Source organism: Protomyctophum parallelum, assembly GCF_964188405.1.
Source record: "Protomyctophum parallelum genome assembly, chromosome: 21".
In the NCBI taxonomy this organism is placed as follows: domain Eukaryota; kingdom Metazoa; phylum Chordata; class Actinopteri; order Myctophiformes; family Myctophidae; genus Protomyctophum; species Protomyctophum parallelum.
The window spans coordinates 36,451,924-36,468,985 of NC_139713.1; the positions used below are offsets into that span (position 1 = coordinate 36,451,924).

The 17,062-nt window shown below is 43.6% G+C and overlaps 1 protein-coding gene across 1 annotated transcript in view; it reads left to right on the plus strand.

Annotated features, from left to right (window-relative positions):
- LOC310878982 (bile salt-activated lipase-like) overlaps positions 1-7,081 on the plus strand; it is a gene marked incomplete at both ends in the record, with an annotated part of 29,500 nt that extends 22,419 nt beyond the window's left edge. Inside the window, 4 exons of the mRNA XM_083793397.1 lie at positions 777-838; positions 5,720-5,861; positions 6,771-6,877; positions 6,990-7,081. Of these exons, the coding sequence (XP_083649523.1) occupies positions 777-838; positions 5,720-5,861; positions 6,771-6,877; positions 6,990-7,081 (403 nt within the window). The remainder of the gene's footprint in view (positions 1-776; positions 839-5,719; positions 5,862-6,770; positions 6,878-6,989) is intronic.
- Between the last annotated feature and the right edge of the window lie 9,981 nt (positions 7,082-17,062).

Here is a 17,062-nt window from a genome sequence, read left to right on the forward strand (position 1 = left end):
AGTAGCAGATCTACAAGATCAAAAACGTGTGGCTTTTTGCAGAGGTTTTGCCACCTCCCTGAGGTCAAAGGTATATGTACTGGTGGTGGTGCTCCTCAGAGTACCCAGACTTCACCAGGCAACCCTTACAGGCATAAGTTCCGGTGCAATCATGGTGGACTCTTTGCATTGGTTGAAATCTGTCAATTGTACGTGCCCTTGGCTCAGTTGGCTGTTGTGCACTGTAGTGTGCATTATTGTTATAATTGTATAATGTACATTGTGCACTTTATTCATACTTTGAACTATGACACAAAGAAATAATGTTGAGACTGCCGTCTGTTCTGATGTGTTCAGCCACAGCCAGTGCAGCGGTCACTTGCTCTTTGCCACCACCAGAGAGGACAGCTTTCCGTTGCTGTGTTCCAGGTCACTGCCACTAAACTCCAAGATCAGAAATAGCTGCTCCTCTTCAAATAAATCTGGTCTGTCATTCAGTCCAGTTTTATTTCCAGAATTTGGACATACATAGAATCGTGTAAGTGTCCAAATGTTCTGGAAAATGGCTAGGGAGCAGCACTAGGCTTGTCGGCCCCTACCCCTGGTGGGGTCTTATTTACTTTCCATGGAGACATAATGTTGACTTACAGTGCTTCTGTTTACCTTCACCTACTTATATATATTATTATATTATTATTATACTGTATATTACAGGCACGCACGCACAGTCCCTCTATTCTGCCCTCGGCCTGTTGAATCTTCTTCAGTCTCGTCTCCTCCTGATGTTTTAACGCCAGCTGCTTCTTCAGCTTCTCCTCCGTCAAGCGCTCGGTACGAAGCTTGTCGTTCTTCTCCAGCGGTATGACACTGTGATTTTTGTGGTGCGTTTTCACGCAATCAACACAAATGCAAGTCTTGTCCGTCTTACAATAGAGGTCAGGGAGCCTGTGATGGTTCTGGCACAGCCTGTCCTCAAGACCTGCTACAGGAGCAGTTAAAATGTGGCCTCTGAGGCCTGCAACTCTCTGGTGAGGCTCCAGGTGCGTCTCACAGAAAGACGCCAGGCATACCAGACAAGACGCGACAGCCTTTCCCTTCGTCACAGAACAGCCATCGCAAAGAATCCTGGCAGTAGCCATATCTGGATAGAGAGAAGACAAACAAAAGCGTGCATTTTCAGAAAACTTAGCACCAAAACTGACTAAAATCAAACGATAAAATCAATACAAAACATGCAGTGCAGGGGGTTAACAAATACACACCAATAAAACCCAAATGTCCCACAGTGCAGTCCCAACAGAAGAGAAAAGTGCCGTGTGCAGCAGGCGGACCCGGCCTTTAAAGGACAACTTTACAAAATGTTATAGCGATTTATCTTTTTATTATTTACTATAGTCCTAATAAACCCCAATAAATTACATCTGGCCACAGAAGATCACAGGATCTACTGAATGTGAAGGTAGCCTACTGGGGGGAAGCCACACTGTGTCATAGGCTCAATATGTCAGTTTGACATATTCAGTAGATCCTGTGATCTTTTGTGGCCAAATGTAATTTATTGGGGTCTAGTAGGACAATAGTAAATAATTAAAAAACAAATCGCTATAAAATGTTGTAAAAAAATACATATTTAGCCCCATGTTCGAATGCCCCCGCCCCCCTGTCAAAAACAGCTAAAACCCCTAAAACAAAAGAAAGCAACAAATGAAAAAAAGATTACTCATCTTTTACTTTCTCTAATAACAACCTAAAACATGAACATTGGTTGAAAAAAACTAAAGTTGTCCTTTAACAAGGTTACTCTGTAACATAAATAGAGAGAAACAATTAAAACAAGCCAGTAAGAACGAAATCAAATATGCCTAAAATGCCCAAATCAACTCAAATAAACAAAAGGATAAAACAACAGTGACTGGACTGGTCCCTTTAAGGAAACATAAAAACATATTAGTGCCAACCCTAGTAGTACACAAACACTATTCAAATCATTATTAAAAGAACAAACAATAAAACCTACTTTGATTTGCAGTGAACAGTGCAATCAATGTATCAATCAATCTTTATTTATCAATCAATCTTTATTTATATAGCACGTATAAAACAACCGAAGTTGACAAGTGCTTCACAACAAAAGACAACAATAAACAAATTCAAATACTATACAGTGCCTAGAAAGGTTAAAATCAGTTCACATTAAAAGCAAGGGAAAAAAAGGTGCGTTTTGAGAAGGGATTTGAAGATGTTAATTGATTGAGCAGCTCTAATATGGGGGGGGAGGTTGTTCCAGAGCTTAGGGGCTGCCACCGCAAAAGCGCGGTCACCTCTTGTTCTGAGGGTGCGTGATGTTGGCACGGTCAGCAATGACTGGTCCGCAGACCTCAGAGCTCTGGTGGGGTTGTATTGATGGATGAGTTCGGCCATATATGGGGGGGCCAGGCCGTTGAGGGATTTAAAGGTGAATAAAATAATCTTGAAATCGATTCTCTGTTTTATGGGGAGCCAATGGAGTGAAATTAAGACTGGTGTGATGTGGTCATATTTTTTTGGTATCGGTGAGGAGGCGGGCAGCAGCATTTTGTACCATTTGGAGTCGTCTGAGAGAGGATTGGGGGATACCATAATAAAGGGCGTTACAGTAGTCTAGTCTAGAGGAGATGAATGACTGGATGACAGTTTTGAATTGTTTGAGGGGAAGGTAGGGTTTGATCTTGGCAAGTAGACGTAGATGGTAGAAACTAGTTTTAACAACCGAGCTGATCTTTGTCGAAGTTGAAGTGGTTGTCGAATATAACGCCAAGATTTTATGCACTGGTATGGATGATAGATGTAAGGGGGCCGAGGTTGGTGACAGAGGGGATGGGGTGTTGTCCAAAGATGATAATTTCAGTTTTGTTGTCATTAAGGTGAAGAAAGTTTGCGTCCATCCAGATTTTAATGTCCTCTAAACAGTTGGTTAAGGGGTTGAGTGAGTTATTGCTGGCGGATGTGAGTGGCATGTAAATTTGGACGTCGTCAGCATAGCAGTGGAAGGAGATGGCGTGTTTGGAGAGGATGGGTCCGAGGGGCAGCATATATAATAAAAACAGTAGTGGGGCCAAATTCGAGCCCTGGGGGACGCCACAGGTAAGGGGGGCAGCGGATGAGGAAAATTCACCCAGCTGGACAGAAAGTTCTATCTGTCAGGTAGGATCTGAACCAAGTTAGGGCCATCCTGGAGATGCCAACCTGCTGTTCCAGTCTTGTAAGCAGGATTCGGTGGTCGACCGTGTCGAAGGCAGCGGATAGGTCCAGCAAAACTAAAATGGCAGGGCTACCGGAGTCCACTGTTAAAATGAGGTCATTCAAAACTTTTAGGAGGGCTGTTTCCGTGCTGTGGCCGGGTCTGAAACCAGATTGAAATTTTTCGTATTGGTCGTGAGTAGTTAAAAAGGATTGCAGTTGTGTATATACTATTTTCTCCAGGACTTTGGAGAGGAATGGTAGTTGGGAGTTGGGCCTGAAGTTTGAGAGGGTAGATGGGTCAAGGTTTTTCTTTTTAATTAGGGGGTGAACTACAGCATGTTTGAAGGGGGCGGGGACCTGTCCTGAGAGAAGGGATGTGTTTAATAGAGTGACTAGGGTTGGGCCGACAGCGTCGAGAGCTTCTTTGAGAAGGCGGGGGGGAATACTATCAGTGGGGCAGTTTGTAGGCCGGAGATGGGAAACTATGTCAAGAAGTGAGGGGAGAGATATTGGAGTGAAATGGTCAAGTGTAGCGGGGCAGGGTGAGATTGCAGGGGGAGGGGGGGTGTGCAGTGCCCTGAGGTCTGATATTTTGTCTATAAAGAATCGTTGGAAATTCTCACATAGAGGAAGTGATGGGATGAGGGAGGAGGCATCACAGGGATTTATAAAGGAATTAAAAATATTGAACAGTACCTGGGGTTTATGGCTATTTTTTTTGAAACGGTGTTCGAAATGAACACCGATTTAGCATTTTTAACAGCTCGTTGGTATGTAACCAGGCAGCCATTTAAAATCTAGCGGTTGACATGGAGCTTATTTTTATTCCAGGATCTCTCAGCGCCTGCATGTGCGTCTGAGGGATCTGGTGGTGTCGTTTAGCCAAGGCTCGGAAAGTGCAGTAGTGCGTTTTAGCCTGAGGGGGGCGATGGAATCTAGAATTAGAGTGCATGTTGTACTGAAGTCAGAGAGGAGCGCTTCCGTGGTGGGAGTTGTGATCGTGGGAGTGGGCGCAGAAGTATTGGACATAGTGGAAAATTGTGATGCAGTTGAAAAGCGCGCGTGTGGCGCACAGGATCGGTAGGTTTGGGAGGTAGGCAGGGGATTGTTACAGTGAAGAGAATCGGGAAATGGTCAGAGGGACATGGGGGGGGGGGGGGGGGGGGCAGGCACACATATATCAGATATGGTGATGGTTAGCCCCTTTGATAGAATGAGGTCCAGAATGTGTCCTTTTTCATGGGTGGGATTTGTAACGGATTGAGTGAGGTTGAAGGATTCAATAAGGTTAAGGAAGTCTTTGACGAGGGGCTTTGATGGACAGCCGACGTGAATATTGAAATCGCCCCAGAGTGAACAGTGGTCGTATTTGATCATTGACCATGACAGGAAATCAGAAAATTCATTTATGAAATCTTTCCTTTTGGGAGGGCGGAGTGAGCAAAGCACGGGGGGGGGGGACATTTTTAGCTCAAAGCATTGCAGTTCAAAGCTATGTAGTATGTAGCTACGGGCTGAATTAGGGTGCAATTAATATTATTTTTAAAAATTGACACTAGACCCCCTCCCATCACCTTCGTTCGGGGGGTACTGAAAAAAGAACGGTCCGGAGGGAGGAGTTCAGAGAAAGAGGTTGAGTCACCCATCGGGACCCAGGTTTCTGTTAAAAGCATAACATCCAAGTCGTGGGTAGTGATGAAGTCTTGCAATAAAAAGTCCTTCATGGATCGTGTTGAAAAGGGCCATATGTAGTTTAACGTCTGGGTTGGGTGATGGCATAGACGAGACGCGTTTTAGCGGTCTGAGGTTGCTGAGTTTGGTTCTGTGGGATTCAGGTTTACAGTGCGGTCTATGGCCAATTTGAACAGGGATAGGAGATGAAATGCATATGTGAGCAGTGGCATTGTTAGACAGACTGGTGATGAGAAAGGGGGCTGTGAGAGTGGACGTAGATGTTGGTCCAGGCCCGATTGAAGTTATGGAGAATAACGCAGAACTATTGTGATGGGGGGCCGGGACCGGGGGGACATCAATCAGTGGGGGACATGACATGACAGGACTGGTCACAGGTGTTTTGGTCAGGTAGGGACTGGGAGCGAGGAGGTGGAGGCTAAAGGCTATATTGGATGCCAAAGCCTGGCTACCCCGTCTGCTCGGGTGTAGACCGTCTCTATAGTAGAAGGAGGGACGGTCCCAGAATAAATTCAAATTGTCGATGTAGCCTATATCGAACGTGCGGCAGACACGCTGGAGCCAAGCATTGAGGCTAACGAGCCTGCTGAACTGCTCGTCGCTACGGCAAAAGGTTGGGATGGGACCAGAGAGGAGGAAGGATTTTCCACAACTACTTGAATCGTTGGTTGGGATGGCGTGGCGGCGCCAACGACCACTTCATGATCGGACGAGTCCGTTTCTGGGACTAGGGAGACGGTACTGGGAGATTCAGGACACAGGGAGTCGATGAGCAGCTCATCATCCTTTATTTGATGGAGTATGGTGATCCTTCCCTCTAATTCAGCGATTCTTCTGGACAGGCGAAGGCAACCGTCGCAGCTGGGTGGTACGCTGAGTGGGGGCATGGTGATGGTGGTGCTGGGGAAAGAAAAAGCTATGGCCAGTAAAGTGTATAATGGTAATAGACAGGTGTTGATGACAGACAGGTAGGCGGTCAGGCAGCAGTGCAGCTCACGAGACGTACCCGCGAGGGCTACTCAACGGTAGCCCACAGCGATGAGTAGACACACGACATTTTACACAGCAATGACAGCAGGTCTCAACCGGAACGAAACTCACCGGCAAAGGCCCAGGAGAGTGGGCCTGTTGCGTTGAGTCCGCTTGTATTGTTTGGTGTTCTCTCTTCGTTGTCGGGGTGTCACGATCCTTGCAGTGCTGGATGACTGACGGGCTAGCTGTCAGCCAGCGCCCGTAGGCTAGCTGTCAACCTAGCCCCGGGGCTAAAAGCAGGTGTAGGTAACCTTCCAGATCGAGGCAGGCGATAAAGCAATGACGGCACTTGTGATCTTATGTGATGATGTGAGAAAGTAAATAAATCATGTAAAGTTAGTCTCCAAACGGTTCCAGGAAACCTTTTGAAACTTGAATCACCCGGTGTGCTGATGATGACACTGTTTACTACTCTGTTTCCTGGAATGTAAGGGCAAGGGCAGGGGGGACATCAACAGCCTCACAGCTATAAGAGCACACACACCCACACACACACACACAGTGTGTACTACAATATATGAATGTAATAATGGACAACTATAACAATGTCATAATAATATTGTGATATACATAATGTGATATAGTACAATATAATAATAATTATGATATACTATAACAATACACAATTACAACAATGATGTAATATATAGTATAATACTAGTAAGACGCCCTGAGGGCCAATTGCCATTAGGCAATCCTCTAATAATTGTGCCAGGTCTATATATATATTCTAAAGCTGGATACTCAACAGGAATCACTGGGGGATGAAGCCTGCTCCTCCTCGACAGGGAACGATATTCCATCCTCCATTGTGTGACGTTTGTTTGTGGCTCTGTCCGTGCCAGGACTGCTGCTCACAAGAACTTCCACAAAGAGCTGCCGACAGCATTTGGAGTCGAGGCGGGCGTCTGCTTTCTCAGCGGGGGTTCAGGGGGTCCTCGCTGTGGCTTTGGCGAGAAAGATTGCCATGTTGCCATTTTCAGAGGCTCTGTCTTCTGTCTGGACCGTGGTTTCTTCTTGTCTGCTTTCAGAACAGATGTCCTCCCCCACCTCAACATCTCCAGCTGCCCAACTGGGAGAGTTGGGCAGAACTAATGTGTCCTGCATTAGCAGACCGCCGAATTGGCAGACCGACGCAGTGCCCAACTCCATCTAAGCTGATCTACAAGCTCACAAGTTAGTTATGGTTTCAGTATCCAGTTAAAGGAGGCCTCTGACAATATTCCTCAGGTGATAAATGGATACTTTGGTGATGTTGCTGATGTGGGCCTTGAGATTTGAGTCAAGTATGACACCAATTCAAAAACCAAGGTTTTTTACCTGATCCTTGGTGCTTAATGAGCAGGATTTTAGTTTATGAGATACTTGTTCCCTGTGGGGGTCCTCTCCAATAACTAGGATTTCCGTTTTGTCTTTATTTAACTGGAGAAAGTTTTCTGACATCCAGACATTGATGTCCGAGATGCAGTTTATTAGGGTGTCAATGGGGCTGAGGTCCTTAGGGGATACAGATATATAAAGCTGTGTGTCGTCCGCATAGCTATGGAAATCAATTTTGTGTCTCCTGATGACATAGCCAAGTGGCAGCAATGCAGCATGTACAAATTAAAAAGCATAGGACCTAGAATAGAGCCTTGGGGAACCCCACATGTCCTCTCCGTCTTTTCAGAGGTATGGTCACCCAGGGCTACAAAGGACTCTCGACCTGTCAGATAGGATCTGAACCACTTGAGGACAGTGCCAGAGAGACCAACGTGGTGCTCAAGTCTGTCCAAGAGTGTTGTGGTCGATTGTATCAAACGCTGCACTGAGGTCCAGGAGAACAAGGACGGACAGGTGCTTAGTGTCACTGTTCACTCTAAGGTCATTTATGACCTTGACTAGGGCCGTCTCTGTACTATGATTTGGTCTGAATCCAGACTGGAATAGTTCAAGAATATTATTATTGTTTAAAAACTCATGTAGTTGATTAAATACCAGTTTTTCTTAAATCTTACTTAAAAAGGGAAGATTTGATATGGGCCGATAATTACAGAGGAGTAGCCTATCCTCCTATCCAGGTTATTCTTTTTGAGGATTGGTTTTACAATAGCAGTTTTGAGTGATTTGGGGAATGTGCCTATGAGCAGGGATTGGTTGACCAGGACTAGTAGCTCCTCGGATAGTGAGTTGAAAACCGTTTTAATTTTTTTTAATCCTGTCACCACTTTGGTGATCATTTCGAGATCCACTGGGGTAAAGTGGACTAAGGTGTGATCACTGTGTGCAAGGTTTAGGTCAATCAGTGTTTGCTGGTCTCTGAGTTATGTTTGATCTGATTGTAATGACCTTAGTCATCAAGTAGGCTGAAAATTCGTTTTTTAGTTGAAAGGAAATCTCTGGGATATTGGAAGGGGGGGTTTGTTAAACTATCAATGGTGGAAAAAAGTATTCTAGGGTTGCTTTGATTTTTTAGGATGAGTTCTGAAAAATGTGCTTGCCTAGCCTCTCTGAGGATTGTATTGTATGTTTTCTGTTGTTCCTTGCGATGGACCAAAGCTTGAAGAAGTTTAAATGACCCATCGCTACGCAGTATGGACTGTGGACAAGTACAGTATGTAAAAATGAACTTGTAGTTTAGTTTTTCTCCATGTACGTTCAGCTTTCTGACAATGCCGTTTTTGCTCGTTTACTGACTCATTTCTCCATGGGGGCTTCTGTTTGGAGGAGAGCTTTTACATTTTTATAGGCGCTACAGAGTCAAGCGTTGACCTTAATTTATTGTTAAAGGCCGTAACTAATTTATCAACAGATGAGGGCAGGGTGAGGGTGGGTATGCTATAGGTCTAATGTGTGACCACAATTATGTGTTGGACCCCTCACGTGTTGAGCCCAGATCATTTAATAGAGAAATAAAGTCTATGGCTTTTTTGTCTACAGACAATGCATAAGTGAGTGACAAATACTGTGTGGTGGCTTAGGGCCGATTCATACTACTATTTTACCGCCGTTTCGGCGCTGTAGTGCCGAAATGATTTCGGCTCGTCAGAAATTTTCAGTAGCACCGAAGAGCCGACTTTAGGACGGTACCCGCCCCCCCCGAACCTCAAATGACGTCAAATTGTAGGCTCTACAGCGCCGAACCGACTTTTATTCAGCTCTAAAATAGGAGTATGAATCGGCCCTTACACCGCGGGCCATGCCTGTTCGGGTGGAGACCGTCATTGCGGAACAGAAGTGCACGGCCCCAGAACAGATAAAAATGATCTATAAAGTTAAGGTCGTGGGCGCAGCAGATCCTTCCTTGTTAACCAGGTGTTGAGGCTGGCAATTCTCGTGAAGCGCTCATCACTGCCCATGAAGATTGGGATGGGACCGGAGACAATAAATATAAGGCCACTAGTTAAAAAATCTGAAAGGCAAAGAAAGTCGGTTTTTGTCTGCTCGGTGTGACAGCGAGCAGTGTCGTTCGATCCAATGTGGACCATCACGCTTGTGATGGACTGTGGAAGTGAATTAAAAACACGTGGAAGTTTCTCCAGGAGGATTGGGACGGTCGCGCCAGGAAAGCAGCGGATTAAAGAAAGGGAAGCAGAAATGCCCTTCACTATGGAGTGAGTCACCTACAATCAGAAGTGTAGGGGGTGGCGCGGTGGATGGAGCATTGTTATCGATGGGCTGATTCACTTGATTTATAGGAGGACAGTGCTGGACAGCAGCACGAGGGGAGGGGTCTGGAGAGGTGGCGCGGTGGATGGAGCATTGTTACCGGGAGGGAGCAGCTGTGGCAGGGGACGTGGTGCATAAAAAGAACAAAAAGAACATTAGAATAGTGGGATTACATTTCAACTGGAACACATAACAGAATGTTGATATCCCTCAACAGGTTTACAATTCTTAGATTTTTTTTTTTAACATGCCTGTCTCGAACGATTTTCATCAGCGGCGGAAGTTTCGGGAGTGTGGGAGAGTAACCCCCCGCCCGACGTTGCACAGCCGCCTTGAGGAGGTGACGGCGGTCGCTTTTCAGGCCATTGGAGAGTGGGGTAAATTCGCTCATATTAAATACAGAAAATGAGTTGCTTATGGTGATTGGAGGGGCCTGGACTGTGAAAGGACGGGGAGGGGGGCCTCGGGAGACCATTTTCCAGCGTACTGGAGTGGAGCTGGCCTGGAGTGGAATGGAACCGGGAGCGGGGAGTGTTTCGTCAATGTCTGACCTGAGCGGTGGGAGAGTATCCTTCGTCCAAGAGCTTCCTCAGCTCATTTTCTGTTTCAGTGGTGCTGGGGCCTGGTGTGGTGCTGGGGCCTGGTGTGGTGCTGGGGCCTGATGCGGTGCTTGGGTCTCCGGAGGTGCTGGGATGTCCTGTGGTGAACTGTGGCACTGGTCTGGTGCTGCTGTTCTGGGGGGTGGTGCGGTGTAGGTTGGTGCTGTTGCAGCGCTGGGCTGTGTAAGGCTCCACACCCCTATGTGACCCATCAGACCAGGGCTACGGGTCCAGTTGAAATAAGTTTTGTTCCGGGTCAGGGCATTGCTTATCTGCGCCTTGATGCCATGATGTCGTCAATGAATGAATGAAACCTGACTAAGTCGAAACTGAAGAAACCTTCAGAAAAGTTCAATTCAATTGTCACAAAATTGTGTTCTGCTTTAATCATAGACAAAAAAAAGCAGACCAGCTGGAAAGATATGCTAACAGTCTCGGAACCGTCACTCTCAGATTCTTGATCTGCCAGACAGGCCTCCATTTTCTTAATTCTAGTCTCGAGTTCTTGACTGGGAATGATTTGAAACGCCTTTTTGTAGCCCTCCAGGCCTTTTAATATGTTTCCTCCTTTGGCAGCAGCTTTGGCGTGCAGCTTGATGTGACAGTGGTTGGCCTACGCACCCATTTTCTCATTGAAATCCTATCCCTTAGGACCGAATGACCCATGTTCAACTGCTGTGCACATGGAACCTTCTCCACTCTCTCTCATTCATTGCCAGTAGGTGGTGCAATAGGACCTTTTATTTCTCACAAAGATGTACAGGTACAATGTGCATATTGCTTGGATTAGTTCTGTCAAAATGTATTCACACCATAGCGGTAGTCATGTGTGTGTGTGTGTGTGTGTGTGTGTGTGTGTGTGTGTGTGTATGTATATGTATGTATATATATATGTGTATATATATATATATATATACACTAGACTAGAATGCGTACTAATGGGGCTTGCAAACCTCCCACCTTATTATGCAAATTCGGGGGCGTTGCCATTTTGAAGGTGTCGGATATAGCAGGTATAGCAGATCAACAACAGTGCATCAGAACTCCAATGAATTAATTTTAACGAAGTTAAAATACAGCTTCAAAATCTAGCCTACTTGGAAAAGGTGGACGGTGGACACAAAATGTAGAGCACTGTAATCTCTGGATTGGACCAGTATACTCAACCATTTTAATTTAAGAGGACCAATTCAGTTTCATATGCATTAGGCTGCGTGGACCCCCATTTAATTTATATTTTTTTATTTCTGTGACTCCTATCTACACCCAGGATCATTTTGTACACTCAGAGTTGCCCTCGGATCGCAGGTTGGGGACAAATTGACAAATTCATGGGGAACCAGTGGTCATTGTCCATGTCAAGCTTCCACAGAGAATCCTTTCAGTGAGTTTGACTGGTCGCTGAGGTCTCTCCTCCAATCACGGTGGCTGTATGATGGTCAGTCAAACACATGCCATGTCTCCAGTGTGCTGATGGACACACAGATAGACAGTCTGCGCCCACAAGGTTTTCCTTCTCACAGCTGTTCTCACACTGTGTGTGTGTGTGTGTGTGTGTGTGTGTGTGTGTGTGTGTGTGTGTGTGTGTGTGTATGGCAAAGCCTAGTCAAACACACAGACTTCATTATTTTTCTGACCATTATTTATATATATATATATATTATACTGTAAACAAACTAACATGCAGTATAAGTGTAGACTGCATGTGTGGCACTAATTTACATGTAAAAGAGGAATATTACACTTTTGACTCCACTAATGCATTTCCAGGAAGGTAAAGGTGCATCCTACTATACTGCGACGGGCACGTACAGGTCTAGTACTATAGATGAGAGAGAGATTCTATTTGTGCCATGCACCAGAGGTGCCCAGCCCACATGGACTTATAGGACACAACATATAAATCATTACATCAATATTGCATGTTTTTCAAACTCCATTGCAAGCCAACAGAACATTCAGTATTTTTCCTGAACCTTGCATAAGAAATCTTTATCTAAAGCGAAAATACCTTTACTGAAACGTAACCCTTTTTTTTTTTTTTTTTTTTTTTTTTTTTAACAGTACACAGTATGACTGCAGTGCAGATTACATTCAGTACATCACAGTATGAGCACATACTCGTACAGAACTGTACAGTACAATACAATTTACAATTTAGGCATTTAGCAGACGCTCTTAATCCAGAGCGACTTACATTTAAGCAAGAACAAAAGCATGGGAATACATCACATAAAAGCATCTATCATGAAACATGCGTAAGCTAAGAAGGTAACAGTGGAATATCTATATGATGAAGCTATACATACACTATACATAATAAACTATACATATTCACTACTATGCTATACATATGTACTATGGCGTGCTATGACTATATACAATACAATTATAGTGCTGTCTACATAACATGCTATAAGTCTGTGTCAAATGCTATCTAAGCCAACAGAAATGCTATCTAAGGGGTTAGGGTAAGTGCTATGGGCCATGATGGAGTCTGAAAAGGTGGGTTTTCAGGCTACGGCGGAAGATTGGGAGTGATGCTGCAGTTCTGACTGCAATGGGAAGTGCATTCCACAGTTTTGGAGCCAGAAGGGAGAAGAGTTTGGGACGTGTGGAGCGTTGTCCCGGCGTTTTTAGTGAGGGTACTTCCAGTTTCCCTGCGTTGGCTGATCTGAGTGCGCGGGAGGGTTTGTAGGGTTCAATCATACTTGTAAGATATGGGGGAGCCATACCTTTGGTTGCTTTGAATGCCAGCATCAGAGTTTTGTATTCTGTGCGGGCAGCGACCGGGAGCCAGTGGAGGGAGCGGAGCAGGGGGGAGACATGTGAGAATTTTGGCTGGTTGAAGACCAAGCGAGCTGCTGCATTTTGGATCAGCTGGAGAGGCTTAAGTGCACATGCTGGTAGGCCAGTAAGGAGGGAGTTACAATAGTCGAGTTTTGACAAGACTGTTGTCTGGATTAGGAGCTGGGCTGATTCCTGGGTGAGGAACGGTCTAATTCGTCGTATGTTATAGAGTACGGGTGCAGTACTTTGGGTCATATTTTGACAGCAGGAATTGCCTGTCATAATTTGGATGTATTAGGATGTTGATATTCATTCATCGAGACATCAGCCAACACTCCCCACTGACAGGTAGTACCCCCTACCCCCCCCCCCCCCCCCCCAGAGAGGACGTATAGGGCCTTAGTCCTACTCCTCCCAGCCAACACTCCCCACTGACAAGGGCATGTGAGCTCAAACCCACAATTCAACATTTTGGTTTTAAGATGTTGATAGTTTTGTATTCATCCTTAGGACCGCAAATCACACCTTGGAAAGCAGGAGTGTCTATTTCAAACTAAGTGTTTTTTGACTGGGGGGTCATATTTTGAGGCAGGAATTGCCTCATAATTTGACCCCCCAGTATTAGGATGTTGATATTAATTAATCAGCCAACACTCCAGTCATTGGTCCGACAAACGACAACCTACCTCAAACCCTAACCTAACCATAACCGCAAGCACGGGAGCAGCACATGTTCGAGCGGTTCCCGCATGTCGGACTAATGCTCCATCGGAATTATGCGCGGATCCCGTACAGTATGAGTACACAGAGTACAGTAGGCCTACATTACGAGTACTACAGTACGAGTAGTACAGGATTTCAGTACAGTAACTATAACAATAACCGTATAGTTGCACCGCTAAGTTCACACAGGTGTGATTTCCCTAATCATTTTAAGGAACATATAATTCTGCATATCATAGATATTACATTTAAATAAATGATGAATTATACATTATAGATTTTACTTCACTGGCCCAGGGGTAAACTTCACTGGCCCAGGGGTAACCATTAGAAATGTTGCAGTTAAAATGGTTTTGGTTACTCTGAAGGAGTGGTTATTTTGAATTAACCACTTAAGCCCTATTTCAAATATAGTAAGAATAGTCATCTACAAGCTCACAATGTGTCACTCACAATGCAATACCTTTACAACTTGTAGATATATATTTTCACTATTTTAAAGTGATCCCTTTTTTTAGGGGGGTCTCAAAATGACATTGTAGCAATTGATAAATTTTTGATCCTTTTTTATCCATAATTACATTACATACATTGATACATTGATATTAAAAAAGAAAATGTATATTTGTACTTTTGGATACTTTTATTTTGTTTTTGTGTATTGTCTTTTACATGTAACTCTTCCGGTGTGTAATCTATTAATATTTTCACAACTTTAATATCAATATTCCACAAGTTGTGAAAATATGAATATTAAAACATTTGTGGTGTTTAATGCTTACTGCGGTTGCTATTACAACCTGAACTTCCACCACACGCATCAACCAAAGTTAATCTTTAATATGCTTCAGAAATGTGTTATTTGTGTTTATTTAAAAGAATTGTCATGTCCTGTGTATTATGTAACTATTAAATGAAAAATGTAAGGATAAACATTGACAATTTAACTGTATTCGTTTTTATTTATATAAGGTATTTACATATTTATTTGTAGGAAGTCATTTTTTCTCTCCAAAACATCAAGGAACTAAAGTATAATTTACATTAAATGCATTGAAAGAAATGTCTTCACCAATGTGTTTCTAAAGGTGTCTAATACTATGTACTAAAAGAAGGAAATTTCATAATTCTTAAGTAGCATGTGCAGACATGTGAAACTAGGGGATTCTGAATCCATTCCAAGCATTAGTTTTGCACAAAAAACACTCCTTGGGCTAAATTCTGCCATATTTTCCTCCCAAGGAGTGTTTTTTGTGCAAAACTAATGCTTGGAATGGATTCAGATTCACGAAAACCCCCTAGTTTCATATGTCACATGCTACTTAAAGAGTGATGAAATTAGGACTTTTTTGCCTTTTATATAGGATGTTAAGGATATGGTTGAATGAATTTCAATCTTATAGTACATATTATTAGACACCTTTTAGAAACATATTTGTGAAGAACTTTCTTGGTAACGATTTAGTTCCTAGATTTTCATAAGTTTCTCTTACTAGTAACAGAAAAACCCCAACATCCCCTATTATTCGGGGGAAGAATAAAGACTATAAACTCAACGTGTTGCGAGCTTGTAGATTGGCTGTATTAGGCAAATTTGGTGAAGGATTTGCAACTCAATCCCAAAGAGTAGAGTATGCTCTGATTCAGATAGATTTACAAGTGCCTGATCAGAGCAAACTAGTCAACAAAGGTAATTTATTTGTATAATAAGACATCTCGACTATAAAAAGTGCCCCTCAGGGCACAGGTCTCCGCCAGGCCAGGTCAGGTTGTGGCCTCCTTGTATAGGCCAATGTGAAAAGGGTGCTATTTTGTTCTTACGCCTTTGATGGCAATTGGATGATTTGAGGCATTTAGTTCCAAAAATGTGTTTTGCTATAACAGGCCAATGTGAAAAGGGTGATATATTCCTCACCCTTTTAGGAAAGTGTGTGAAATATTTAATGTAAATTGCACGCTGTGTACACGATTTAAGGCTTTTTGTTCAAAATGGGCCAATCCTGCAAATTTTGAAAGCCATCGTTTGCCAATTAGGATGGAATATGAAATATCGGACACATCCGTCTTGAGCACATGACTATAGAGATACTGTGTAATGATTTGTGGGATTTTTGGACATACTCTAATATAAAAAGAATGTGTTTTACAAAAGTCGTCCTTTCTGGAATGTTTGGGGCAGAGATTCATCGTTGGCATCTAGGGAGTGTGTGCAAAGTTTGGCATCGACCGGGTTAAAGGTGCCGGAGATTAGCTGGTAATGGACGGACAGACACACACAGACAAGTGCAAAACACTCCTTCGGCCTGGTGGAGACAATAAGGCAATTCAATGTGCTTTAAACGTCATAATTATTAAATGGCATTAGGATGAAATGAAAGTTACAAAAATGTATAGTTGCAGTGCAGAAGTGTAAGTAAAATAAAAGTAACATGAAAGGCATGTGGCAAACAAAGGTCTCTAGTTGTGTTTTAAAATAAACTAGAAAAAGTGCCCTTCTGGGCACAAGTCTCCACCAGGAGGATTGGAGTGTGTGGGACTGGGATGTTTGGCAAAATGTTTTTTTGTTTGGTTTTCTTTTTGCAAAAAATGTCTTCATTTTGTTGAGGGAATGCAGAGCCAGATCACTCATAGCATCTCTGAGGAAAGAATTCTGGATGAGCAGAACATGTGCAGCATTTTGTACAAAACGGGCCACTCCTGAAAACATTGGAAGGCAGTGCACTTCTGTCAAAAGGTATGACTCCCCAGTCAAACACATTTTGCTTTCTAAGGTGTGATTTGGGTCCCTAAGGATGAATACGAAATTAATATCAACATCCTAATACTGTCCAATATTTAGATAGGGAGGGGGGTGAAATGATGACAGGCAGTTTCTGCTGTCAAAATCTGACTGTTGTTGTTAAATAGCCACTAGTGCTTTCTAGGGTATGATTTGGGGCCCTAAAAATGAATACAAATTCATTATCTACATCTTAATACTGTCCAATCTTTAGATGTGTTTGAGATACACACTCATGCTTTCTAAGGTGTGTTAACAGCCCACATAGTTTTTGCATAGAAGGTTTTTAAAACATTTTTGAAATGTATTAAACGAAAATGTTTGTGTGGTCAGCAATGGCATGGTGGGACATGTCATTAATGTATGAATGATGGAGGCGTTGGTTAGGGTGATGGTGTAGTGTTACTTGCTGCTAGAGTTACTCGTCAGTGGAAACCTTGTGTTTACACTGTGTGTGTGTGTGTGTGTGTGTGTGTGTGTGTGTGTGTGTGTGTGTGTGTGTGTGTGTGTGTGTGTGTGCGCAGACCACACTGATGCTCGCTGTGTACTCCCCAGAGTCTCCAGCACACTGGGGAACAGTAGGAAGGAATAAGCGATC